Here is a 27,781-nt window from a genome sequence, read left to right as displayed (position 1 = left end):
GCAGTAGCAGCAGTAGTCGTAGTATTCTTGTAGTAGGTAGGTGGCGCCAATGCACATGACTTTGTTACTTTCTGCAGATACAGGAAATGACGAAGAAGAGTCTGAAGCTGCACATGGAGGCACGTAGAATATAATAATTACTGTATCCCTGTGTGGCTGTCACTATAAAACAATATATATTTTAATATCCCACTAACGAACTTGCATTTGAAAGAAATGGCGACAGATGCAAAAAGGCCAAAGGTAAAAAAAGACGTTTTCTCAGTTTACAGTTATTGCGCTTATAATGATGAGCCTTCAGAAAGCATCATGTGTGTTTCAGATAGATGATGAGAAATGTGTGCTGGAGCCCTTGAAAAACTTCCTGCTGTGGTGCGATAGTGTAAAGCTGACTCTCAGCGATAAGGTAAGCTTATATTATATTTATATACACGTCACGCCTATTTATTCATCATTTGAATTTTCAGTTTAAGTTTTAGCAAAAATAACTTGTAAAGTACTTAATAATTCCAAGTTTAGGTTTTTTTTCAACAGCACAAGTCAAATAGGATTTCAAATACAGACAAAAACCTAAACTTGGAAATATTTACCACGTTGTACATGAATGTCTTTAGGTGTACTTAAGTAAAGAGGGTACTGCAGCAGAATATGGCATGATGGCCAGAGAGGACATTGAAGAAGGCCATGTCTTGTTCTCTATTCCCAGAGAGGTTCTTCTGCATCACGGCACCACTAGAGTAAAAAAGGTCCTTGAGGAAGGTAAATGAACATTCTGGTTTATTGAAATCCCACCTTCTATAGCAGGCTTGTGACCATATAACCATATGTTGTCTAGGGAAAAAATCTTTGGAGAGCGCATCAGGCTGGGTTCCTCTTCTTCTGGGTCTGTTATATGAGTACACATGTCCACAATCCTACTGGAAACCGTATTTGTCTCTCTGGCCTGATTTTAGGACACTGGATCAACCCATGTTCTGGTAGGTCTGGTAAGACCTTTAAGGTACTCTTCAAGGAGCCTTCAGTGCTTTATGGTCACAATGTCTCTGTTTTGAAGGTCCGAGGAGGAGCGTGATAAACTCCTAAAAGGCACAGGAATTCCAGAGGCTGTCCAAACAGATCTGAAAAAACTCCAGGATGAGTACAATAACATAGCCCTTCCCTTCATGAAGTCCCATCCTGACCTGTGGGACCCTGAGAAGCACACGCTGGAGCTCTACAAGAGCCTGGTGGCATTTGTAATGGCCTATAGGTGAGATATCTATGAGCTATTGAATGTGATCAAATGAAAGGTTTGATAATATGATTATTCTATTTAGGGATGTGCAATATATCGGTACCAAATTTATTTATTAGCTACTATATATTTAATGGGCATTTTAAATTTAAAGGTATAATATTAAGGATCTAATTTGTGTGTTTAGATATTGTTTTAGGTATGTTTTCTATGTATAATAACTGTATTTTATTTATATTTTAATATATTTATATATGGTTTATTAAAATAAAATAATAATAAGTAAATAGCAGTTATTTGATGTAAAGGCTTAAAAATGGTTATTTATTTATGCCATTTTTAGAGTATACCAAATTGATTATTGGCCGATATTTAAATTATATCATATTGGATATTTATGGTAATTGGTCATGCTAATTCCCCCTAATTTTATATTTAATTTTACTTTGCTATCATCAAATGATCCCTGAAACTTAATAACATAAACACAACACTAATAATTTATTAATAACTTATTTCTAATATTTAGCTCTAAATAAATGTTAGTTTTTCATACTGTGCATTATATAATGGAGTGATGCTTAGTTTCACTTTTAAATCGATTTACTGTAGTTTTGTATTTTTTTTATTATTTAGACAAAATAGTAGAATTTTTATATCGGCCAATCATAGTGATCGTCCGATACTGATTTGGATACTGATGGACGATGCTGATATCTGTGGCCAATATAAAGCATATATATAAATATATATATATATATATATGTTAGTATCACACAATTTAATTTTAAAGATCAAAACGCGTGTAATAATTTTTTGAAATAAAGGCTAATATATGTAGATATATCAACCTGAAAACTGTTTAGCATACCAGCCATAATGTTAATATCAGTGCCTTCCCTACTTTATCTGTAACATTTCTCAACATTTCTCAGTTTTCAAGAGCCTGTGGAGGATGAGGATGAAGAAGAAGAAAAAGAGCCTAACCCTCCAATGATGGTGCCCATGGCTGACATGCTGAATCACGTTTCCAAGCACAACGCCAATCTGGAATACACTCCCGTATGTGGTGCACATGCTTCGCTTTCTATTGTTTATTATGCTAGATGCTTAGAAATCTCACAGCTCACGTTCAGTCGATTGTGCACAGGAGTGTTTGAAGATGGTGTCAGTACGGCACATTGAGAAGGGCGAGGAGGTCTTTAACACCTACGGACAGATGGCAAACTGGCAGCTCCTCCACATGTACGGCTTTGCAGAGCCGTTTCCTACGAACAGCAACGACACTGCAGATATTCAGATGTCCAGTGTGTACAAAGCAGCAGTGCAAGGTGCCACTTTGTAGACATTGTCTATAAAAAGTCAACTACTTGACACAAGAAACAATTTTAAATAACTTTTTTTTATTGCACTAACAGCGGCACAAAGTGAAGCAGATCAAAGGCTCCTAGTGGACAAATGGAACATGTTGTGTGAAATGGAGATTGTTGGGGAGAAAGGGGTTTTCATCTTCGGCCAATCAGGCTCACTTACTTACAGTGAGCTCTACACTACACTGAAGGTAACCATTTTATCCACATGGCAATTTGTTCCTACGTTACCTGTTTATATATATATATTTATAAAACTGCATAGGTCCTGTGCATGCCGCTGCAAGATTTCGAGGAGTTCTGTGAAAACGAAGGCTGGGAGGAAGATGAAGAGGGTGAGGAGGATGATAAAATGGAGCAGGCTCTGAGTTTCGCCGGACTGAAGGGGTTGCCAGCAGAGTGGAAATGTCTCCTGCATGCGGCAGCTGCTCTGACGCTGGACTCTTATTCTGAGGATGTAGAGGCGGACCGGAAGCGGCTGGAGGATCAGGAGGCTCTGGCTGAGCTCGGCAGCAGAGAGAGGAGAGCTCTGCATGTGCGTTACGCGCAGAAGAGCATCCTACAGCGCTTGCAACAGCTCACCAAACCTACCTCTTAATGTATGGGTTTTTATAGTTTGTGAGTTTTCCATTTTGTACGCTGTACATTTTCCTTTAAAAAAAAAAAAAATCATTTGGAATATGGTTCAGATTGTGTTTTGATTGGCGTAAAGGTGGTTTATTTAGTCCAGTCACATTTATGAATTTAGCAGACACTTTTACTAAATGAAGGCACGTATTTCCTGGGAATTGAACATAATACTTGATCATTGCCAGTGCTATGTGGGACTGTTGAGCTACAGGAAATATATGTCAGCATAAACATATCTACAACTTCAGCACATTAAAGCAATGTAATACTTTTTTTTTTTACCTCAAAAATGATTCTGATTGTACACTGACTTGATTCAGTTTTTCACTTTCGTTTGGGACATCTCTACAAATGGCGTCCCCTTCCCAAGCACAAAAAATCAGTTTGGAATTCACACATATAACTGTCCACTGTAATGATGACATTTACAACAGTGAATTACACTTGTTTAACTGTGGATGGCCCCAAACCCACAAAACTACATACAGTTGTTATAAAGTCACTGGCAAATCATACCACAGAGGACTTGAAGTTTGATTTTCAGGTATGTTAAAGAAAGATTTGCTTCCTCAGCATTTGTCAAGATAAAGAATAAATGACACTTAATTTTCACTGTTAATATGTGCTCAAAAAGCTTCCCAATTTTTCAGTACCATAAATTGAAAACAAAATCCAGCTAATCAATTTTAATCACTTGTATGCAAATCACAATTATGCTGTTGTAAATAATGGGATTCACCCAAAAATGAAAAATCTGTCATTAATTACTCACCCTCACATCATTTCCAACCCTGTAAGACCGTTGTTCAACTTTAGAACACAAAAGGTATTTCTGATCAAATCCGTGAGCTTTCGGACCCTGCATGGACAGCAACGTAACTTGACATGTTCAAGGTCCAGAAGGGTAAGGGCATTGTTAAAATGGTCCACGTGACATCAGTGGTTCCACCGTAATTCTATTAAAATCCTTAACATCTATAAAATACTTTGCGTACATACACTTTACTTAATTTTTCTTCCACGTCAGTTTTCGAAATGCATACACAACAGTACAAAGACAAAAAATAAATTAAAAAAAAATATTTTTGTGGGTTCTTTGTGCACAAAAGTGTTCTCGTAGCTTCAAAGTTACGGTTGAACAACTATTTTAACGATAACCTTATGAACTTTATGGCCATTGAACACGTCAGTTGTGTTGCGGTCTATGCAGGGTCAGAAAGCTCATGGATTTGATCAAGATCTTTGTGTTCTGAAGGTGTTTGGAACAGCATGAGGGTGGCTAATTAATGACATAATTCATTTTTGGGTGAACTATTCCTTTAACACGGACCAGAAACCTTATAAATCAATTTGTTTCAACTAACATTTCAGCAAATGAAATGGAGGCAAAGTTGCAGTTCAAGTGTTTAATGCGGTAACTACAGAATGCATACATACAGGAAATAAGCGGAACTAAAGGCAACTACAAATTACTACAAAATACAACACGCGGACCAATACATTTACAAAAAATTCGAAATCCTTACAAAATGAGCTGTATTGGTCCTTTTTGTTATGCAAGTTGAATCTTTGTACAAACTCCGAAGATCCAATTTACCAACAAATTTCTGAATATTTCCACAATTGTACAAGTGCCAGGGAGAACCTCGAACCCAAGATTTGTTTCCTCACAGGTGCAAACTAGTGACGCCTCCCCCCTGCAGTCCAGGACATCTGTCCCATCCCATCAGCTCACCACACTGATAGCACTCCCCTTAAAAACCAAACCACAGAAAATAATAAAAATAAAGAAATAAAACAAGACCGCTTCCTTAGCCACTACACCAAGTTTTCAAACAAAAGTCAATCCGTCTTGAAGGCAAAAAATAATTTATGGAGTTAGGGGAAGCCAAACAGCAAGGAGGGAAATGTGCTCAACACACACAAAAAGAAGATTGAATCATTCTGCCCTAAATGTCTCTTTTTAATATTTACATTGAACATTTTAACTTTAGGGTGAAAAAAAAAAGGATAAAAAAAAAAAAGAAACTCCTTAGGTCAGATGCCCCCCGGTGGAAGGCGAGCGGGATTCCAGTGGCAGCTGTGTGTCGATCAGACGTGCAGGGTGTCAGTGGGGCAAATGAAGGGTTGGGGTGAGGGAGAGCTCTCTCTCTGGGCACAGGAGCAGTTCCTGCAGCCTAACTGGCACCCGTTCCCTCCATCACCTGCTGGGCTTGCTTCTGCCCCATGCAGCACTGAGCCACCGACTGGAACAACCTACACACAAAAACATGGAGACACTGCAGTTATTCTGTTGTGCAAAAGCAGGAAGATGCGTGTGTGTGTCATGTTGGCTCCCTTACTTCTCGATCTCTGGGGCACAGTGCACAAAATCATGGCTCCAGAACTTAAAGGCAGGGTTCTTGATCAGCTCAATGAAGGTGATGAGCAGACCCCACGGGTGCGGCCTGTTCACAATCAGCCTCTCCAGCAGGACCCTGCACGACAAGATAGCCAGGGTTATTATAGTCAACTAAAACAATCTTTAAAAAGTGTCATTTCAAAATACACATTAACTGAAGTGAATTTGAAAAAACAAACTTCACTATAATTGCTTTACTACCTTCAATTCTCCTGAAAACTGATTCAAAACATTAAACTCTATAATAGTATCTCAATGACACTAAAATAAACCAATAGACAAGAACCTATAGTCAAGTATAGCACTAAAACAAAAGCCAGAACCAGTGTCGTAGTGATGATGCACATTATCATGCAACTCTGTTACCGGGTGTTTTGAAGGAAGATCAACATTCGTGATTAAAAAATGTGTGCTAACTAATGAAGCAGAGATCAGATAGTTCCTCACTATCTGTGCTGAAGCGGAGACCGTTCCATTCCAGCCTTGCGTGTAATGCAGCTCGCAGTCATTCGGATACGATTGGCGCATTTCTCCCCCTAGTGGCAGCCGCACAGAACTTTTAAACTGATCCTGCAGCAACCATTACCTCGGCATATTCACCATGGTAAAATTAATTTTAATGAATATAAATAATAAATGCATAGTCAGAAATCAAATGATCCCCAAAAATAAAAACAGTAGGTTTTATGGGGCTAATACTGTTATAAATTATAAAAAAAATTATTTCTGCAATAATTACTCTAAAGCAGCATCTCACAGAAAGTGTTTAAAGAATAATATTAAAGTGAACAAAATACTGGTAATTCTAACCTTACGCTCTTAGTTTTTAATCGTCCGGGCAGCCGGGAACATATGGTCTAGCCGCAGAAGTTTAAATATTTTAACGCATCCGAAGCTCAAATCGGATCAGAATTTTTTGCATGTGGATATGATCAGAACAGCTCCCGCACTACTCTCCAAAGGAAATAAATGACTTCCGGTCTGTCGCTTGTCGTTTGTCTGAGGTCGTGGAAAGGCAGCTTATGGGGTAATAATGTAAAACTCTGGACAAGTTTTCTTGTGAACACCCATTTTTTAAGAGTCCTGACTGTAGTACAGTCTGACATTAATGACAACTGAAATCCCACAGTGGAACATCATCATCCAGTCAGACAAACAACAATTGGAAAGGACTACTAAATTTTTTTTTTTGCACAGTGTGAACCCAGCTTAAATAAAAAGGAACTACATTAAATTAAACTTAACACTGCTAGGAGTTTAGAAAGAAATAAGTAATTAAATTCACTGCCATACCTGGTGATCTGCTCTTGAATGGCTTCAGCATTGGCCTCGGCAAACAAATACAGCATGGTACAGCTAAAGTAGTGCGTGTGGCTGTTTGGATAACGCAGCTGATTGGCTATCGCATTCAGGAACAGATAGCGGCCTGGGAGGAGGAATACAAGTCACAATTTGAACTAAAACTAAGGAGCAGGGAGAAATTTGATTTATTTTATTTTTTTTGCATCTCACCCTCAGTGTCTAGATCGACTGCGAGGTTCTGGAAGATGTCCATGTGAGCCGAGTGAGTGATGGTGCTCATGGAGGGAGTGCTACCCTTGTTGTGGATGTGGGCAATGGCCTGGGTTCCAACGTATAGCACCAGAGCATTGATCAGCTGAATGTTGTAACGGTTGCCTGGCTCGTTGGACACCTGGAGGCAGAATGGATTTTATGAAAAAGAAAAAAGTCTCATTGAATAAAAGAGCTACATTACAAAAAAAAGATGAACATGCGACGCTGTCGGGAATTGTGATTAAGAGTGGCGCCCCCTACCTGCAGGTTGCTGCGCAGCTCAGAAAGGAAGGTGACAGGAGAACGGGTCTTGAGGTAGGAGTCAAGATCCTTCTTAAACTGGGACGGCATCACACCGGTGAAGTTAGTGAGGATGCGGGGAGCGATGTTGATCTCACTCAGCATATCCACCTGGTGAACACACAGGAACTATTACATACAGCACAAGATGACCACAAGCATACTTGAAGTTACAACTACATACTAAACCACAATGGATCAAATCTGACGTCAAATGTACAACTCTCTACCTTCAGATTAGGGGTGAAGGGGTCTGGAAGCCTCATATTGCGGGGGAAGGCACTCAGGATCAGGTTCCTCAGCTGGATGCAGTTGGGCGGGATGACGTCGCAGAAACCATAATGGTAGTCACACAGGAATTCTGGGAAGTCATGTAGCAGGACAAGCAGCACACGAAGTGTTCCCTTGGAGAATACAAACAAAGCAAGGTCAAAAACTGCCCTAAAGAACCACCAGACAGGCTTTCAAAAAGGCAGGACTCAGCTAATACCTTGTAGAGAATTTGCATAGGTTTGTTGAGTTCAACATTCCTTAGGAAGGGTGCAAGATACTTGAACAAGTCTATCAGCAGCTGGGCATACATTGGCCAACCCTGCGAGAGAGGAAAGAGACGTTTAAGGCACAGAAGACAGTCAGTGATTGGGAAGTGGACAGACAGCTCCTGGAGGGCCATTTCCCATGGAAGTTTTGAAAGATCTCAGATTTGGAACGACATGAGGGTGAGTAATTAATTCATTTTTGGGTGGACTATTCCTTTAAGACTTTGATTAGCTGGTTCAGGTGTTTCAGCAAAACTCTGCAAAAAGGGCCCTCCTGGATTGGACACCTGATACACATCATGCAGCAGACACAGACCTTCTGTTGTGGGGTATGTGCAAGCATCCTGGCAATGAAGATGCGGTGTGAGATGAGCTCCAGCCAAGCATAGACGAAACCAGGTGCTTTAGTTGGCCTCAGGATGTGGAAGGTATTGCTGAAGAGAGACAAACGTCCTTTAATACCCATTCAAAGACTGATCAATACAGTAATGGTGCAGTCACATTAGCAACATTTCAGTGCAATTTCCCAAAAACGGTCCATTATTTGTCAATGGTGTAGTGATGTATGAGGCAGAGCTCACACAGAAAGCACTTTCAAACAAAGCAGTTTTCTATCGGTAAACATGACAAAGCCGCATGACCAACTCAGACCCATTGGTGCTACTGAAACGACTGAAATGCACTGAAAATTCACCAAATTTTAATGTGACTGCGCATTAAAACTTATTTTATGTGCTTACCAGAAGGCAGTGAGGGTCTGGAAGTTGATGGTCTCCAGCACATGCTCTGGTGCGTTTAGCTCCAGCAGGAGCATGATGAAGATTCTGTGGTACGGAAGCTGCTGGAACTCCGTCTGCCTCACATCGTGATCCTGGATCAACACACCCACCACAATGCCTAGAACCTGCACCATGACAAGAAAAGCATTATTATTATTTTTTTACAATTTTTTTAGAGACCTTGATTTAAGTCACCATTGAGCCACATCTAACCATTGTAAGCATTCCAACCTTGTTGAGAAGGTTGATTTTGGTGACCGTGTTGGTGGCCTCTCCGGAGTGTTTGACAAGAAGCGCAATGAGCCGAACAAAAGCATCCAGGTTGTGGTAGCACTTGGCTCTGATGATGGCAGGGCTGGTGGTTGGGTGCTGCTGTTCGGCTTGAGCACGATAACTGATCTCCACACACATTTCTGTGCACAGCCGGAAGAAGCGAGTGATCAGGTCATCAGTCTTCAGGATGCCCTGCTGGTGCATCTGTATGAAAAAAACAAGGCAGGTGTGAATTAAGTGATGCAGATCAATTACAGCATTGAGATGAACTAAGACTTTAAACTTTTGTATTTTGAGTGTTACTGCTAACCTGGCCAACGAATGCAGAGAAGGCCTTGGTGCTGTCTCTTCCTGCAGCTGCTGAGTGGTATAGGTTGACCCATTCTCTCAGCAGGTACTCTGCCTTCTCTCTAAGGCCTGGTGGGTCATCGTACTCGGAGGCTTGAGAAATCCCAGAGTGCATCATGAAGTTCGGCCCACCATGGTGACGATCGATCATGGCCTCATAGTTGGAGCGGACAACATCCATCAGCTGGGGCAAACTAGGGGTTCCACAGAAGTAATTCCAGATTACTTACATTTTTCGTTACCAATCGGATACTCAGTTGACCTATCGGTAAGCCCCGCCCCCCTCAGTTACTGTTGCTCCCTTGGACAAATGAAGTTGATAGTTACCTTACAATGAAAGCGGTCAGTGTGAAAACCTTGTCCCACTATGTTTTTGAACAATTTTGGACACCGAAGGGCAAGTGGGAATTAAATATTCCATGGAGGGATATATAAAAGATTTTAAAATAAATATGGTGGTGTTAACTCAAAGTGAGGGTCCACAGATCAATGCAAGTGGGAGAAGTCTCATAATATGGCCATAACGATGGCAGAAGACAACATGCAGGATCAACACTGTTCATGTATCCCAAGTAACGATTATTTACATTTAACCATTTTGAGGGGAGGGGCTTACTGATGTCAATTGCAGGACCAGTAACAAGCAGTTTTCTTACCCTTCAGGAGCATTAGCTCTGGAGTGGGCGTTGGTCCTCATCAGCGTCTCAATGGTGTGGAAGAGATCCGCTTCAGTGATGTGACTCCCGCTACGCTCATCAACCAGTAGGAGCTTCACCAGCTGCATGGCGAATGCCACGGCCATGTAGTTGAGCCCGTTCTCCATGGACTTAAAAAAAAAACACGGTGTAAGTATCTACTAATTTACAACAGTGTTCTTTTAAGTCCTAGAGACACTCTCCTCACCTGAGCCAGGTGTAAGTCATACTGCTGCATGTTGACCAGGTGGTTTCTAATGAGGAGCTCCACAGCATCAACGTTGTACTTGTATTCATCTCTGCACTCAATCAGGCATCTGCAGGGGGTGTAGAAGAAAAGGTTAGGACCTTCATGACCCGTCTATGCTTGTGACAAATAAGTTTACGCCGCAGTTATAGTACTGGCCTGGTGATTTGTTTGTTGCACCACTGTGGACCGTAGGCACGACCGTCCTGTAGGGCTTTCAGCACCAGCAGGTGGCACTCTCTGTAGCTCAGCAAAAGATCAGGATCAGCGCCACTGGTGGCATCCAGAAGACCCTCCACAGCCTGAGAGGGAGGAAGCAAGCATACGATTGGTTTTAGATGAGATCATATTGCAGGGATGTCCAGACGTACACATGTAAGGCCAAACACATGACCCTGCAGAGTTTAGCTCCATAACATTTGCATGGACATTTCTGGAGATCCTGTAGACCAAAAGTTGTTAGGATTAAAGCTAAACTGCAGAACAGCAGCCCTCCAGGAGAGGGATTGGACAAAACCACCATAAAGTGTAGTCAAGTTTTTCTCCCACAGTCTCTCTAACCTTCTGCAAAAGGCCCAGGGCAGCTATGCCATCACGGGAGTTTCTAGCCATGACAATGGCCTCCAGAAGGCTGCGCATGGCCTGGGTCTGTGGGTTCATGGCCAGGGCAGGTGGAATTGCATGCACGTGCTGCTCCAGGTCTGAAATGCACTTATCATAGATGTGAGCCACATCATCTGTGGGCCATGCCTGTTGCTGCAATGCAGAAGAGAGAACCTTTGAGCTACTTAACCAATGTAACAACCGAACACAACCACCTCAAGGATGGGGTCTGTACCTTCATTGGCTGGGCAAGGAAACCAGTTGGTTGAGACAGGTCATTACTGGGTAGGAAACCTGGGACATTACGGGCAAACTCTTCATAAACAGCCAGCTGTTTAGGATCCACTCCACCGACCTGGAAAAGAGAAGCAAGTCAGAATCGAACATTTTCCTGCAGAATAGTAAACCACTGACCCACTGAGAAGTTTACAAAGAACTCACCTTCAGTCTGATCTGCTCTGGCATGCGCTCAGCCTGATAGGTGAGCACCATAGGGTCACAGTAGCGTCGACCTTCTTGGCGAGCGTGCTTCCTCAGCTCGAATTCCTGCAAGATGGAGAAATTGATAAATTCATATTTATTTATTTTTTTTGCCTGTATGATATTATATGACCATGACAGGCAGCTGTTCCTTAATTGGTGTAACAATTAGGACAGTGTGCAGGGACTCACAGTTGCCAGCCTCTTGTCCATCTCTGGTCCAGCTTTCTCCACGGCTGTCTTCTGGATAAAGCAACAAGCAAGCTCACAGTTGTCCTGTGCGATGCGAGCAGCCGCCTCTTCCATCATCTCTCTCTGCTGGGGTGTGGGAGCCTGAAAGCGACATGCTCAGAGAGTCAGAAAGTGCTGGAAATCATATCATTTTGTGTGTCCAGATGGTATGAAAGATCTTTCCCTACCCTAAGAGCTGCAGCAAAGCTGTTCTTCAGGTTGGTGGCGATGCTCATGAGCAGAGGCTCCCTGCAGGTGATCATGGCCATGCCGGCAGTCAGGTTACGCATCATGTGGTGGGCGGCCACACGCATGTGAGACTCCTCAGAGTCTAGCGCGAAGTCCTTCCTGACTATCTGCTCACAAGTGGTCATGGCGATCTTGATGGATCGGTCCACCACTGGGTGAACAAGTTCCTGTACAGCACGCTCAATTGCTGGTCTCACACACTGCTTCAGCTGAGGGTGGGCCTGTAGTAATGGGATCTACACGAAGCGAGGAAGAAAATTAATATTTGAAAAGATAAATTCAGAAAAGTTGTTTTGGTAGTGCAAGACTAACGTTAATATTGATGTTGATGTGCGGGGCCAGGCCAGCCAAGGCATACACATTGATGTCATGGTAGCTGAACTGTGGTGTGGGTGGTCCCGTGGCCGTACAGGTCGTGGTGGTGGCTGGAGTTGACGGAGTGGCTGTAAATGGAACAGAATCTACTACTCCTGGTTAAACAGGAAATGGTAAACTATTGGAAGAAAGCATCTTACAATGGGCATGTTGTAGTGTTATACCTGTTGTAACTATAGGCAGCATCTCTTCAGGAGGCTTGGTCTCTTTCTTTGGTGCAGAGAGCTGCTCCTCCAAGTTCTTCAGCTTCTCTTTGTCTCTCAGTAGGTTTCCTGGTTTCAGCTCACTGATGTCCAAAGACAGATTTTTGCAGAGCACCTCAATCTCGAACTTGAGGTTAAGCTGTGAAGAAAGAATTGTGGGACTCTGTGAAACCTACTTCCCACTGGTATCTTACGTCGCATCGATGAAAGCAACTGACCTTTAAGTCATGTTCCTGGTGGAGCTCAGCCAGTACATTCATGATACCCATGGTCCAAGGGTTCTGCGGTCTGAAGATCTACAAAACAGGGCAACGATGTTTAAAAGAGGTTATGTCCTGATATTTGCAAAACTTGCCCGCACTCAACACCTGACATCAAAATTGGGAGAGAAAATTGCATGATTATTATTACCACACTCCGTAGACTTGATTCCAAGACTTTGGCCACAAAGGGGACGACATACAGTAACTCCTGTTGGCCTTTCACATAAGCCTCCAGCAAGAGAGATTTCAGCTCCAGGTCCTATAAGAGCAAAATATGAATGCAGTCAAACAGCACATTTAACAAATCGAATCCTATAAATATTTCAAGCTCAGACAATGGATAATAAAAATAAACTCACTGTGTACAGTATGGGTTTGTTTTTAGCTAAGGTGATCATTCCAAGCCAGTGACCCAAATTCTTCAGCAGGGATCGATCTGAGAAGTTAGCAGCTGCCTTATCAGAGGTAAGGAGGACCTGAAAAACAAAATGAGACAACATTAAGTCGTCATAATGTAGGCATACCTAGGTTTTTGACTTTAAACCGGTTTTATTTCAAGAAAATTACCTTGATGTTTCTGTAAGTCTCACTGAGAACCATCTTGACAAACTCTGGGTTTTTCAGTGTGTCCAGGAAGTTTGAATACAGGCTGTGGAAGTTGGGCTCAATGCTGACACGTTTCATAACCAGGTACTGAGAAACCCAGGGCATGAATTCTTCTTTCACAGTCTCTTTCAGCTCCTCCACCTTCGAAACCATAGTGAGAGATGATTTAGGAGATGAAAAGCACAAACTTTGATGTATAACTTAAAGATGAAGATTATAAAAAAGAACACCTTTTGGGACATGTTTGATTGGGACAAGTTGTTGAAGATGAATGCAATCTTCTCCTGAACATTCTCTGGGGGCTCAACGATCCTTTCAGTTTGGTCTGTGGCCACCAACAAGGTGTCAATGTTTGTGGTGTTGATCGAAGGCTGTGAAAGAATTTAAAACATCAAATACCACAGAGATGAGTCCATCTAGGACCAATGATTACATTAATGGAGCAGTGATTGTGTGCACTCACTGGGACGTCCTTCTTCGGTCCAACAGCTGTAGGTCTCGTGATGGTGGTGGTTTTGGGAGCAGTGGTTGTTGTGGTGGCTGTGGTCACTAAGGTGCAGGTCTGGCCAGGTTGAGGGGGTTTGGGGGTCTGAGACTGAGCTTGAGCCTGGGCTAAAGCTAGGCTACCTGGGGTGGTAATGGAGCCTTGCATCTTCACAGGAGGGTCTCTGGACTGCTGGCCATACTCAATATACTATACACAGAAACGACATACAACAGCAGACTTACTCAGCTGAGAGTTTACCAACTAGTTCAGAGTGAGATATTACAGGAAAACGCTGTGGGCATGACCGAAATAAAATTAAAAACTAGGTTACCTCTTGTAAATGGTGCGGAAACTGCAGGAAATGGGCTATTGATGCCAAGTGCTGACAGTACTGGGGATAGTCCTTCAGTCTGAGGAAGAGAGCGGCTCAGATTTAACACAATTCAACATATCAAGATGCAAATTCAATCTTGTGTGGTGGCTAGGAAGCCAAGACAATTTACTGACGGTACCTATTTTTAAATCGATCTAGTGCAGCGATCCCAAAGTAATACATCTTTGATCCGAAAGGTTTGCGTAAGGCTTCCAGGACATATCGTAAGGCCAAGCCCAGCGCCATGTACGTGACCAGGCCTTTCTCAATGATCCCCCCAAAGAGACAAGCGGTGATGTGTAGCTCTTTGTCCGGATACTGAGGGAAGAATCTGTACTCCTCAAACAGATTCCTCAGCATGCAGTTAAAAACTTCCCGTTCCCGCTTGACGTTCGAGTCCTTAAATCTCTGCAGCATTTCCAGCACCTACATTGAAAGAATCACTATGAATTCGTACCTTAGAAAATAGCGTATTAAGAACAAGCAAGCACCATTCTACTCTGTTACTTCTGTTGATCTCACCTCATCTACGGACATTGTGGGGTGTGGAGGATGGTTGTAGATGCGCTGGAAGTAGCTGTTTGCCTCATCGTCTATCTCCTTACTAAAGTGCTGGTTTGCCTCGGGCCACACCTGAGAGAGATCAGCTGTAGCCAATGAAAAAAAAAACGGTTACATCACTTTATGAATTTGAAAGAAATCACTTAATTTGAAGAAAGACTGACTAAAGCACAAATTAACCCCCCACCATAAAAAAAAAAAAAGATGTTCTAGGCAAACAGTTTGTTTTCCTTCGTACGTCTGATGAGAGAAAATAATATTTACACGGATCCAAGCTGGTTGCCAAGAACACCTTGCAGTAATGTAGACTGACCTGTATTTCCTCTTAGGTTCTAATGACATTTTTGGGCCAGAGATTAAATTGTGCAGAGATAAGACTCTGAAATGTGTCCAAAGGACTTTTGTTAGGCTCTGAGTGCCAGTTTTGAGAGGAAATACAGCTTGAGGCACCTGGCGCTCTCTCAGCCACACCACCACTTACAGGCCTTCATCTTACTCTGCTGGAAGGTGGGTGGGTTCAGCCCCGGTGTGCTCATCTTCCTGGTGCCGAAGGGGTCACTGCTGACAGCGGGCATGCCCAAACCTGAGCCAATCCCAGTCAAGCTTGTGCTCAGAGAACCTACAGAAGAAATTCAAGAAATGCATTCGTAATTGGAAAAACAGTAGTGCAACGTCACTAGATTCTAGAGTTTCAAAGCTCCATTGAAGTCTCATGGTACCTTGGAGCTGAGAAGAGAGGGGGCTGATAACTGGGAAAGCTGTGCTGGGGTTCGGGTTGGGCAGGTTCGAGAAGGCTTTGGCTGGGGACTGGGGGTTACTGAAGGCAGAGCCCTGCAGGCTGGGGAATCCTTGCATGCTCGGGGTGTGAGAGGTGGACGAGACACCTAGACTCAGAGAGCTAATCGCAGAGAGAGGGTCCATCTGGAAAAAACAAAACAAAACCATCAAAATACAGTTGTGCCAATCTTGACACTGATAACCCATTCGGTAGATAATGCCAGTGTTACCTGCACAGGTGAAATAGCATCTAAGCTGCTGGTGCTGGGAGCTCGTCCCTTTGGCAAGACTCCTGGTGGCGGCTGCCGGGCCTTGTTCATCACATTGCTACAGTTGGCCACCATGGTCAAGATTGTCTCTGACAGCTCTTGAGACACACTCCTTCTCAAAGAAGCCAACAAAACCATGTATTTAACTTCGACCCAAGTTTTTCCTTATAATGCTTAAAAACATGCGCTCTATATACTCTATATACGCACCCAGCACAAGACTGCAGACATGCAAGCATGGTAGCCAGAGTTTCAGGAGGAAGTTGAGCACTTTTCGGCTGGTCTTTCTCTGGAGCCAAACCACCCAAGATAGAGGGACAACGTCTCTTCAGGAATGTGACACACGCCTGGATGAAAGGTTCCTAATCGACAAACACGACACGTCAGTCTTGATGTGCACTGACTTAGAACAGTGGTTCCCAACCCTGGTCCTGGAGGCACCCCAACACTGCACAGTTAGCATGTCTCCTTAATCAAATCACACACCTGATTTAGATCATCAGCTCATTATTAGAGACTTCAAGACCTGAAATTTGTGTCAGAGAAAGACGACTAGCAAAATATGCAGTGTTAGGGTGCCTCTCCAGTACCAGGGTTTGGAAACACCGACTTAGAACTCAGAATATCATACCGTTCATAAGTTTGCAGTAATCGTTTACTTTTTTTTCAGTAAGGACACATTAAACGTTAAGTAACAGACTTTTAAGTTCTCACATTTCCGTTTCAAAAGATGTTGTTCTTTTGAACTTTTTTCAAAAGTTATTGTTTTCAACATTGATATGTTTGCGCAGCAAATCAGTATATTAGAATGATTTCTGAAGAATCATGTGACTTTCTTCAAAAGCTTAGAATAAAATAAATAGACTCTGAACTTTTGAACAGTAGTGTCAAACTTAAAGCTCGCTTACCCCGTGCTCTCGAATTTTGTCAGTGAGCCATTTGTCAAGTTTGAGGTATTCACGGCGAGAGGCAAGTGCAGCAAGGTCAATAACAAAGGCAAACGGAGTACCATTCAGCAGCATCGATAGAGACTACAATGCACAAAAACAAGAGCATTCAAAATGTTAAAACTTTTTCTCAGTCTCCAACCCTATTAATCTACTCCTCATGGCAGCAGGGGCAGGAGATCAGTACCTTCAAGTCCTGAGCCACATCCAGGATGCGGGATAGCTTGGCCTGGTCGTACTGCTCTCCTCTCATGTACCACTCAGCCATAGAGTGCATGATCAGCTGGCGGATGGATGGGGACTGGCCCTGGAAACATAACCCAGGCACATTAATACACAGTGACAGCAGAACAGAACTCTGCACCTCTTCAAACTGATGTTGAATCCACCCACCTGTCCATGCCAGGCATAGTGCAAGATGATGGCAGAGTTGGGGTGGTTGCCCAGGAAGATGGGCATGAGGGTGGAGATGAGCTCATGACGCAGGGTGTGCCAGGATGTACTGATCTGTAGCAGCGCCAGCACTAGCATGTCCGGGCAGTGCTTGATGGGGAAGCTGAAGAGCTGCTTCACCTGTTCATAATGCCCAACTTCAGAGAGGCGCAAGAGGCTCTCCACTAGGTCCAAGCTCTTCCTGTTGAACAAAGTGAAACGAGAAGATATAAAACATACAGAACACAATATTTAGAAAAATTAGATGGTCTTAAATTGGTCAAGACTTACCATGTGGCTATTTCTCGGTTGTCATCCTCAGGTGGGGCCTTCAGGATGTCAATGGCAACAGCATGACAGGGGTAATCAGCAAAGCAGAAGACTTCAGGACTCATCAGTGAGTGTTGAATGAATGACAGCTGGAGAGCACAAAAGAGCAGGACTTCAATATGCTACTTTAATTCCAATGCAAGTTCTGAATTGGCGACACTTCAAACTAAGACACTTCTTCTACCTGTCCTTCTGCATGCTTCCATGGTCTGTAGATGAGGTCCACTGGGAACACCTCCAATCCCAGACCCCTCTGGATCCCACAGACCACTATCTGAAGCCCCTTACTGTCCCGGATCAGGAAGCCAGGGTGATCCAGCTCATAGGTCACCTCCTTGAAATTCAGATTGGGGTTCTGAGAAGAACAAGCAGAGTTAAATTAAGTCCTGGTCAGCTAAATAATGTTTGAGCTGGTAATGTATCTAAACAAACACAGTCTTACCACTTCTTTGACCACATCAATTAGAACTTCAACATTCCAGGTGTGGGCCTGAGAGCCGTCACTCTTGTCCTTCCCATCACTCCAGATCCCACCACCAACTGGATTTGAGATGGACTGCAGATAAAAAGAAAAACTAGTTATACAAACGGTTCAGACTCCCTATCAGATCATTTCAACTCAAAAGGTTACATTAGAATTGAAACAGAGCCTAAACCAGGCCCAGACAGATACAATTTTATAGTTAGTTAACAACATACCTGCAGGCCGATGCCATCGGACAGCCCAGAGTGAGTGCGGGCCATCATGCCCAGCACTCTGGCCACCTGACTGGCTGTCACCTCTCGCATCCCATACTGCATGATTATGTTCCTGCACTCTTCAAGACTGGGAAAACACACAAATCAATAAATCACGGCAAATCCCTTTAAATGAAAAGCAGTAGCATCAATAGTATGCTTTCAACTTCAAGTTATATTCAACTAAAACTGTCATTTACATTTTCCCCCCATATAACTCAAAAGAAGAATTTCTTTTTTTATACATTGCCCACATTCATGCCAACAAGGAACAGCATACAGGTTTAAAATAACATGAAGATGTGTAAATGACAAATTAAATTTAAGCTATTAATACCTTGCACAAAAGCCATAGCCAACTTCTTGCATGAAGTCGGCAAGTGAACTCTCCATCATGGTCTTGTTTAATTCTCCAGAGTCTGGCAGGATCCTGTCCATGAGAATGTCCCGTTTGTCAGGGTACAGCAGTGGTGCGAGCACCACAGGACAGCGCTCCTGCGGGAAATCTGGGACACAAAAAAAATAAAACAGGACTAAATGACTCCAGAGCACATCGGGGGAACTAGCCAAACATAACATGTAAGAAGCAATCATTTAGTGGATTTTTCCACTAACCTCTGCACAGTGTTTTGAGGAACGCGTCAATCTGCTCTTGACCGACTCCGCTGGAGCCCTTCTGACCGAACAGAAGATGGGAGAGGAGCAGATGCAGAACCTCTATGGCAATGTCCTGGAAGCCACCTTCCTGACTCCCTCCGAGGTCTGCGTCCACGTATGAGCGGAGGAGGTCAGGGAGCTTCTGCTTCACAAATTGAGCAGCTGTGAAAGAAAGTTAAAAGGGTTTGAGCCGAAAACCATAGCAGAGAATCGAATGCTGCAGAAGTGAAACTGAAAACTAATTAAGAGTCAGGAAGTGAACACTTACCAAACCCTCGGAGGTCTACGTTACTGGAGTTCAGCAGAGCAAGGCCAAAAATCACCTAGCAAAAGCGGGTATATTTTTAAACCGCCATTATCACAATTTCTGACATTATTTTAGAATATATTGGAAAAATTTATACATACCTCCTGAACCTTGCTTAGCTTGAGAACTTTACTCAGCTGAGTAAATAAATGAGGTGATGGTTTCAAACTCTACAAACAAGCAGACATGAAACCAATGAACTAGTATCAAACGAGTATCAAACGAGCACAAAGCACAAAATTGCCAAATTTTAATACAAAAGGTTAAATATTTTGAAAGCCAAATCAACAAACCTTTTGATAGTGCAGAGGATTGTCAATGGCGTAACAAAGCGTTGAAATAAAATTTGGTTTTGTAATAAGAGACACGCACTCCTGGATCAGAAACTGTGTCTGACGAAAAAAAAGAGAAGGGTAATAAAACATTACAAACTAATTCTGAAACTAATACTAAAATACCATTTTTGAAAAAAAAAAAAAAAAGTCTCCATTTTCAAAGCAAAAGCTACATGTATTACCTGGTGAAAATCTTTGCCACTGCTTTTACCATCGCCACTGAAATCCACATGGGAAAAGAGACAGCGTAATAAATGCCGGTCTGCCTCAGGGCCGTGACGATTCACAATCTGAGAAAAATTGATGCATCAAATTATCAGTACCTTCAGTTTCCTGATGTAACTAGCAATGCTGACTTAGTTCGCTAAATTTCAGGTTAAAAATTAAGCACGTTTAGCGACACCAAAACCTCATCAACTCACATGTTGTATTTCCTGCTGGCTGGCTCTGTAGTTTTTCTTAGTTAAATTGTCCACCAGGTAGCTGATTTGAGACAAAGCCAGCGAGAGCGAGTCAAGATTCATTGCTGGTTGGGGCGGAAGCTGGCGGCCGAGCCCGGCGCAAAATCACCATTATTCCCCTTTAGTCACTTCAGTGATAGGTTACTTCTGTCTGTCCCCCCCCCCAAAAGGTGTGAAAAGTGTCCGGTGTCCAACAAGCAAGTCTCTGTGTTGATGCTGATTCCAAACAACGTCCTTCAGTGCAATTCTTAGTGTAACATCTGGACAGACAATGATTAAAAGTGATTAGAAATTGCAAATTAAAGCGATAACGTTAAATCTTCACATAAAACATCTAACAAGTAGGGGTGGGAATCACAGGGTACTTCACGATACGAATCATGATACATGGCTTTAAAAATTTGTAAAATTACAAATACAGCAATTCTGCGATAATTGATAGCTATATTGCTAGACAATCCTATAATGTTATGTGCAAGTTTTCTCTTTATACAAACCTAGTACATTTCAAAATATACCTGGAGGAGTGTTTTCTCAACCTTTCCTCATAAAAACGGAGACCCACACTAGTGTTGGGCGATATGGTCATTTTTCAAATAGTCACATCGTCAGCCCGTGAGATTGACGATACACAATATTATCATGCATGGGTGGAGCAAGAGAGTAGGGCTGGGCGATATATCTAATGATATGATCATGCGCATCTAATCAGTAAATCTGTTTCCATGATTACCACTAAATCGGCATCACCTGCTTATAATTGGAGCGACATTTACTAGACAGAGCCGTAGATCACTGACAAGCTACACAATATCACGTTCATTATCACAGATGAATCGCCTTCGATAATGAACGCGATATTGTGTAGCTTGTCAGTGATCTATGGCTTTGTCTATTAAAAGCCGCTCCATTTGAAAGCAGGATGGCGATTTAGCGGTAATCACGGTAAAACTTTGTGAGAACAACAGTTACCAAGCAAGCAATGCTTAATTTTGTTGAGTCTGTGGTGTGAAAAGGTTGCATTAGCAATTAAAGAAAGAAACACTTAAGCAAAACATGGTCAGGTCCCTAATTAAATTGTTTTTTTTTTTAAATAAATTTCACTGGTAGTCTACAGTATGAAGAATTTTTGGGTACTTTAAGAGACAATGAATACATCCAACATAATACACATACGATTTTTTCTCAACTGTTTACTTTAACTTAAGACATAACTGACAGTTTTTTCGAATGTACTAAGACTGGTATTTTCACATATTTTCAGCTCGGTTCAGTGTTGCCGTCAGTGAGACGCGGCTCTCTCTCTCCGCGTGCGCACCGAGCACAGCGCGCGAGTAACCAGCTACTCAGTTCAGCTTTTCCGCGTCTTGTGTTTGAATGCTTTAAAGTCTTTTGAATGGTTACATCTGCAAGTGGCAAGGCTTAGTAACACGTGAAAATTATATGCTTTCGTGTCGACATGCAGCAGCGTTCTGTCAACTGTCCTGAGCGTCTATTTAGACTGGCCTAAGCCAGACATTTGAGATCGACTATTAAAAGGTGGGATATTTTTTCCTATTGAAAGAGTGATCATAGCTCCCCTGTCAGCAGTTATTTTATCCATGTTCGTAACATTGCTTAAATATTGCTCGGTGTAAGAGATAAATAAAGATTAAAGGTAAACAATACCAGTGATTGCATGTGTGAATTATTCATACCGTCTCTATATTATTGTGAAGCTGGGGGTTGTAAATAGCCTAGTTCCTTCAAAATTAGAAAATATGCTAAAAGAAGTTTTGAGATTCTAAGCTACTTCAGTGATAAATCACAGGACAGCGCTGACAACTGTGTTCCTCTGTGAGCGCGATCTTCGCAGCTTTGAGTTTTCGTGCCACAATGCAGCTGCGCGAACATGGTAGCTCGATATAATAATACACATCCGACTGTCCAAACCATAAAACAAATACAACTGACAAAGTTTAGTGAAGACTCAAGGCTAACCACTCGCGCGCCATCACTATGTGTTGAACCGGCGTTCACCTCAGTGTTTTTCTTTTATGCCACTGACTGGCAGAATCATGTGACTACACACACTTTCAAGGGGGAAGTATTAACAGGAAATAACCGAAATCAGAAAATTACATTAGTTAGAGGTTCTAAACTTCGGTTTTGATTACTTTTCGATTAATTGTCCAGCCCTAGTTTGTGGCACTGTTGAGGTGGTCTGGAAGCCCAAGTTTCTTTGACAATGGCCTTCAGCTCATCTGCATTGTTTGGTCTCTTGTTTCTCATTTTCCTCTTGACAATACCCTATAGATTCTCTCTGGGGTTCAGGTCTGGTCAGTTTGCTGGCCAATCAAGGACACCAACACCATGGTCTTTTATCCAACTTTTGGTGCTTTTGGCAGTGTGGGCAGGTGCCAAATCCTGCTGGAAAATGAAATCAGCATCTTCAAAAAGCTGGTCAGCAAAAGGAAGCATGAAGTGCTCCAAAATTTCTAGGTAAACAGGTGCAGTGACTTTGGTTTCCAAAAAACACAATGGACCAACACCAGCAGATGAAATTGTACCCAAAATCACAGACTGTGGAAACTTAACACTGGACTTCAAGTGACTTAGCCTATGAGCTTATCCACCCTTCCTCCAGACTCTAGGAACTTGGTTTCTAAATGAAATCCTAAACTTGCTCTCATCCGAAAAGAGGACTTTGGACCACTGGGTAACAGTCCAGTTCTTCTCCTTAAGACCCAGGTAAGACACCTCTGACATTGTCTGTGGTTCAGGAGTGGCTTAACAAGAGGAATGACAACCATAGCCAAATTACCTGACACGTCTGTATGCCTTGACCCCAGCCTCATTCCATTTCTTGTGAAGTTCACTCATTCTTGAATCGATTTTCCCAGATGAATCGCCTTCGATAATGAACGTGATATAGCGTAGCTTGTCAGTGATCTACGGCTCTGTCTATTAAATGCCGCTGCATTTTGTTTGATTGTGCATCTTTTCCTGCCACACTTTTTCCTTCCACTCAACTTTCAGTTAACATGCTTGGATACAGTACTCCTTTGGCAATGAATGTTTGTGGCTTACCCTCCTTGTGAAGGGCGTCAATTATTGTCTTCTGGACAACTGTCAGATCAGCAGTCTTCTCCCATGATTGTGTAGCCTAGTGAACCAAACTGAGAGACCATTTTGAAGGCTCAGGAAACCTTTGTGTTTTGAGTTGATTAGCTGATTGGCATGTCACCATATTCTAATTTGTTGAGATTTAAGTGAATTGAATGGGTGAGTGAATTGGTGGGTTTTTGTTAAAAGTGAGCCAAAATCATAACAATTGAAAGAACCGAAGACTTTAACTACTTCAGTCTGTGTGCACTGAATTTCACAATTTGAGCTGAATTACTGAAATAAATGAACTTTTCTATGACATTTATTGAGATGCAACTGTATTATGTACTCAACCATCTATAGTAAATGAACCTTATGAAGTTATTTTGTCCCCCAAGTCTGGTAGGCCCTCACCCTTTACTAAATAAGGAACAGACTCTGACAGATGAGTGCACTTAGTATACAACATTCCACACTTAGTTTTTTCAGGTAAAGAAGTGAATCATCTGGATATTTGAAGTGGGCTTTCTTTTTCCTTTTTAGAATTTTAAGTATGAAGAAACTTGTTTCACTTGTTCCACTTAAATTGGCATACAAATTGAAATACTGTATAGGACGCACCTCAACAGTTTTAAAATGACATGAGGGTGAGTAAATAGCATTTTCAATTTTTGGGTTAACGGACTCTTTAAAAACATTCAACTTAATTTATTAAAACACTACAATATATCAGTAAGCTGTATCAATTAGATTTAAAAAATGTTCAAATCTCCAATTCTATGATTTAAGTAACTTATTTTTAATGCCCTGAGAGAAACTGAATGGTACCACTAAAAAACCGGAAGTCTTAACCATTTAGCCTCTCACAGGCCATGAATAAAGTTGAAGGGTTGTACAAACAAAGTGAATAAATCTTTAGTACGTGTAATTGCTGGTACATTAAAGCCGTCAATTGCTTGCAAGTACACTTATGAGAAAACCGATGTTTAAAGTGTGACGTTTTGGGACTTCCACAACATACTACAGGCGCGTTTCTAACCTCATTTACCTGCTGAAACAGCTATGTTGAAACATTTAGTCTAAACGATAAAAACAAAATAAAGTTAAAATAACTTAAAGGGCAGTTTTTAAGCTATAATAAACAACTACATGTTCAACTTCGAACACGAGTCACGCAAAACCACACTTAGGACCGACGAAAACGTTAAATAATTTAAGCAAATATCAATCTGCATTAGTAACAGGTAACTTGTTATTTTCACCCAACAGCTCCTAACAACTACAGTTCGACTTCAAACCATCAAACACCCAAAGTTTGGCTGTGGATAACACCTTTAGCATATTAGCATTCCTAGTGCTAACTCATCTTCCACCTAAGTTGCTTCTAATGTATTAATAACTAACTAATTATGACTTGAACATCTCTTCGGATATTCTTTTAACAATTAGTCTTTACGAGAAAAAATATCGAAATGAACTCCCTTTAACAGCCATTTCTGTCAGGTTCAACAGCAGCCGTGCTAATTCAGAACTGGTTAACAGCTAGGCTAAGCTAACAGCCTGAACCTCATTGTCCTGAACGGCGACTAGCGCTAGCCTGTTCCTAGGATCTGAGCGACATGCTCCGCATCTAGCTGACAGGTAAGTTAGCTCGTTTGTTTGTTTGTTTCAGACATAACTTACTCTTAGATATGTATAAGAGTGTTGGTGCCTCTTCATGCCACTATAAACTCGTGTAAGCACAAGTAAAACGCAAGCAAACGCTTCAATATAATACAGTCCGAGCATAAATATGGCTAATATCTAGCAACCAAACATGTTAGTCCTGTGTAACTTAAATGTGTTTTTAAGCGCACTGGTATTCGAGTAAAATCTATTAATGTACATGTAACGTTAGGTGCTTGTAAAGCAGTGTTAGTGAACATTAGTAACCTCGCAGGTTTAAAACAGCTGCACAGCTGTCGTCTGGGCCTCACTCAACACACTTAACATTATATGGTTAGCGAAAGCGAGCAAGGTAACAAATTCGGTGTCTAGCAGTGTCCATGTAGCCATAGCGCTCACCCCACGACCCGTAGTCTTAATTAGAAAGTTGCCACAGTTCATACTTAATGATTGTATGCACTGAAATGTTAGGGGTCGTTTAAGGGAAGTTCATCTTTGGAGTACGCGCAGGATCGGTTGGGTTTTTTACAATTTTAGGTCACTAACAGTAATGTTAGCTACACGCTAACGAGCTAACGTTGACTTAGCCGAGCAGACAGCATATGATAACCATTTCAAAACTTCAACGATTTGTGAGACTGTAGCGAGATCCCTGTTGAGGCGAGAAGACGCTTTACCTCGATCCTGGAAAAGTTACGTGTGGATGATCATTTTTGTCGTGTTTCTTCGTTCTGATCTTGACGTATAAAAGGTCGCTTTCTCCCTCGGTTTGGTTTGGATTTTTCAAAATAAAATGGCGACTGTCACGGCACGCGCGCGCACCCAGTGCGGTGCTTACTGGGCTCGCACACGGGCTCGCGGCTGCGCAACAAATTATAATAACGCGCTGACGCCCCTCCATTCCCATGATGACCCATGCGCACAAAAGTGCAAAATGAAGGAGGCTTCGCGCAGATGCGAACGGATCGCCAATTACGATTATACCTGATAACAGTTGGGTTTTTGCAGGAATGTATAATTATTTTTTTCTATCAATAAAACAACCAAAAACACTTTTATGTAACACACATTTCTGATAGTCACGCACACATTGTTAGAATTGCTGTTAAAGTAAAAGGTTTAGAACAATCAATATGTAAATGAAAAAATATATATACAAAGTTGATTTATTTCACTAATTCCATTCAAAAAGTGAAACTTGTATATTGTTAATTCATTACACACAGAATGATATATTTCAAATGTTTATTTCTTTTAATTTTGATGATTATAACTGACATCTAAGGAAAATCCCAAATTAAGTATCTCAGAAAATTAGAATATTGTGAAAAGGTTCAATATTGAAGACCACACTCTAAACAGCTAATTATCTCAAAACACCTGGAAAGGGCTTTAAATGGTCTCTCAGTCTAGTTCTGTATAGGCTACACAATCATGGGGAAGACTGCTGACTTGACAGTTGTCCAACAGATGAACATTGACACCTTGCACAAGGAGGGAAAGACACAAAAGGTAATTGCAAAAGAGGCTGGCTGTTTACAGAGCTCTGTGCCCAAGCACGTTAATAGAGAGGTGAAGGGAAGGAAAAGATGTGGTAGAAAAAAAGTGTACAAGTAATAGGGATAACCGCACCCTGGAGAGGATTGTGAAGCAAAATCCATTAAAAAATGTGGAAGAGATTCACAAAGAGTGGACTGCAGCTGGAGTCAGTGCTTCAAGAACCACTACAAACAGATGTATGCAAGACATGGGTTTCAGTGTCAGAAGAGTCTCACCTGGGCTAAAGACAAAAAGGACTGAACTGATGCTGAGTCTTCCAAAGTTATGTTCTCTGATGAAAGTAAATTTTGCATTTCCTTTAGATATCAGGGTCCCAGAGTCTGGAGGAAGAGAGGAGAGGCACACAATCCACATTGCTTGAGGTCCAGTGTAAAGTTTCCACAGTCAGTGATGGTTTGGGGTGCCATGTCATCTGCTGGTGTTGGTCCACTGTGTTTTCTGAGGTCCAAGGTCAACCCAGCCGTATACCAGGAAGTTTTAGAGCACTTTATGCTTCCTGCTGCTGTACAACTTTATGGAGATGCAGATTTCATTTTCCAACAGGACTTGGCACCTGCACACAGTGCCAAAGATACCAGTATCTGGTTTAAGGACCATGGTATTCCTGTTCGTAATCGGCCAGCCAACTCGCCTGACCTTAACCCCATAGAAAATCTATGGGGTATTGTGAAGAGGAAGATCCCAGACCCAACAATGCAGAAGAGTTGAAGGCCACTATCAGAGCAACCTGTGCTCTCATAACACCTGAGCAGTGCCACAGACTGATCGACTCCATGCCACGCCGCATTGCTGCAGTAATTCAGGCAAAAAGAGTCCCAACTAAGTATTGAGTGCTGTACATGCTCATACTTTTCAGTTGGCCAAGATTTCTAAAAATCCTTTCTTTGTATTGGTCGTAAGTAATAATAAAATTTTCTGAAATACTCAATTTGGGATTTTCCTTAGTTGTCAGTTATAATCATCAAAATTAAAAGAAATAAACATAAGAAATATATCAGTCGCTGTGTTATGAATTAATAGAATATAAAAGTTTCAATTTTTGAATGGAATTAGGGAAATAAATCAACTTTTTGATGATATTCTCCTTATATGACCAGCACCTGTATATGTTGGAAACCAATTTACTAATTCCAAGTATTAAAACGAATGAATTACCAATTATAATATTATAACCAGTTAGCAGTTAAAATTAGTTTTACCACAATTAAAAAGTGTTATACAAGTAAACTAAATGAATAGAAACTTATTCTTTTTCAGTATCTCTTCTGCGAAACAGTTCTCATGGTCTATTTCAAGGCCCAAATAATGAAATTCATATTTAATGACATTGTGTTTTGAATAATCTTGTGCAGCTGGAAAGCAAAGTACTCTTGAATCAGTTAACAACAACAAAAACAACAACAAACATAGAAACA

The 27,781-nt window shown here is 41.7% G+C and overlaps 2 protein-coding genes across 7 annotated transcripts; one reads left to right on the top strand and one right to left on the bottom strand.

Annotated features, from left to right (window-relative positions):
* Positions 1 to 61: 61 nt before the first annotated feature.
* On the top strand, positions 62 to 5,262 carry setd6 (SET domain containing 6, protein lysine methyltransferase). Its single transcript, XM_052598139.1, has 9 exons — positions 62 to 243; positions 323 to 406; positions 615 to 759; positions 836 to 977; positions 1,055 to 1,249; positions 2,170 to 2,296; positions 2,385 to 2,565; positions 2,653 to 2,795; positions 2,870 to 5,262. The coding sequence occupies exons 1-9, from the start codon at positions 217 to 219 to the stop codon at positions 3,200 to 3,202; spliced, it is 1,377 nt and encodes a 458-aa protein (XP_052454099.1). The 5' UTR covers positions 62 to 216; the 3' UTR covers positions 3,203 to 5,262.
* cnot1 (CCR4-NOT transcription complex, subunit 1) lies at positions 4,626 to 25,698 on the bottom strand. Of its 6 annotated transcripts, none has more exons than XM_052598134.1 (49): positions 25,484 to 25,698; positions 20,016 to 20,314; positions 19,776 to 19,883; positions 19,552 to 19,650; positions 19,360 to 19,428; positions 19,220 to 19,274; positions 18,910 to 19,113; positions 18,632 to 18,800; positions 18,256 to 18,382; positions 17,999 to 18,112; positions 17,741 to 17,911; positions 17,518 to 17,645; positions 17,188 to 17,428; positions 16,982 to 17,101; positions 16,756 to 16,878; positions 16,058 to 16,209; positions 15,809 to 15,959; positions 15,521 to 15,722; positions 15,298 to 15,420; positions 14,763 to 14,887; positions 14,380 to 14,666; positions 14,199 to 14,277; positions 13,844 to 14,074; positions 13,611 to 13,751; positions 13,342 to 13,521; positions 13,134 to 13,250; positions 12,923 to 13,033; positions 12,730 to 12,807; positions 12,473 to 12,650; positions 12,246 to 12,394; positions 11,873 to 12,169; positions 11,646 to 11,786; positions 11,415 to 11,519; positions 11,209 to 11,328; positions 10,932 to 11,126; positions 10,530 to 10,672; positions 10,332 to 10,440; positions 10,085 to 10,254; positions 9,391 to 9,622; positions 9,039 to 9,284; positions 8,769 to 8,932; positions 8,345 to 8,462; positions 7,980 to 8,081; positions 7,720 to 7,893; positions 7,451 to 7,600; positions 7,148 to 7,328; positions 6,929 to 7,061; positions 5,577 to 5,711; positions 4,626 to 5,490 (listed from the first exon to the last, which is right to left on the bottom strand). In XM_052598134.1, the coding sequence occupies exons 2-49, from the start codon at positions 20,115 to 20,117 to the stop codon at positions 5,412 to 5,414; spliced, it is 7,128 nt and encodes a 2,375-aa protein (XP_052454094.1). In that variant the 5' UTR covers positions 20,118 to 20,314; positions 25,484 to 25,698; the 3' UTR covers positions 4,626 to 5,411. The 6 variants fall into 6 exon arrangements, with proteins under 6 accessions (XP_052454094.1, XP_052454091.1, XP_052454093.1 ...); XM_052598131.1 differs by having other exon boundaries at positions 9,021 to 9,284; positions 12,246 to 12,397; positions 25,484 to 25,651; XM_052598133.1 differs by having other exon boundaries at positions 12,246 to 12,397; positions 25,484 to 25,651.
* Positions 25,699 to 27,781: the final 2,083 nt, after the last annotated feature.

This window comes from Carassius gibelio, chromosome B25 (genome assembly GCF_023724105.1).
Source record: "Carassius gibelio isolate Cgi1373 ecotype wild population from Czech Republic chromosome B25, carGib1.2-hapl.c, whole genome shotgun sequence".
NCBI lineage: Eukaryota > Metazoa > Chordata > Actinopteri > Cypriniformes > Cyprinidae > Carassius > Carassius gibelio.
This window is presented reverse-complemented; position numbering and strand designations above follow the sequence as displayed.

Coding starts and splice junctions, on each gene's coding strand:
- setd6 (XM_052598139.1), top strand. CDS start 217: ATGGCGACAGATGCAAAAAGGCCAAAG. Junction 244..322: donor CAGATGCAAAAAGGCCAAAG/GTAAAAAAAGAC, acceptor TGTGTGTTTCAG/ATAGATGATGAGAAATGTGT. Junction 1,250..2,169: donor GCATTTGTAATGGCCTATAG/GTGAGATATCTA, acceptor AACATTTCTCAG/TTTTCAAGAGCCTGTGGAGG.
- cnot1 (XM_052598131.1), bottom strand. CDS start 20,117: ATGAATCTTGACTCGCTCTCGCTGGCTTTGTCTCAAATCAGCTACCTG. Junction 17,102..17,187: donor ACTATGCCTGGCATGGACAG/GTGGGTGGATTC, acceptor TTATGTTTCCAG/GGCCAGTCCCCATCCATCCG. Junction 13,251..13,341: donor AGACTTACAGAAACATCAAG/GTAATTTTCTTG, acceptor TTTGTTTTTCAG/GTCCTCCTTACCTCTGATAA.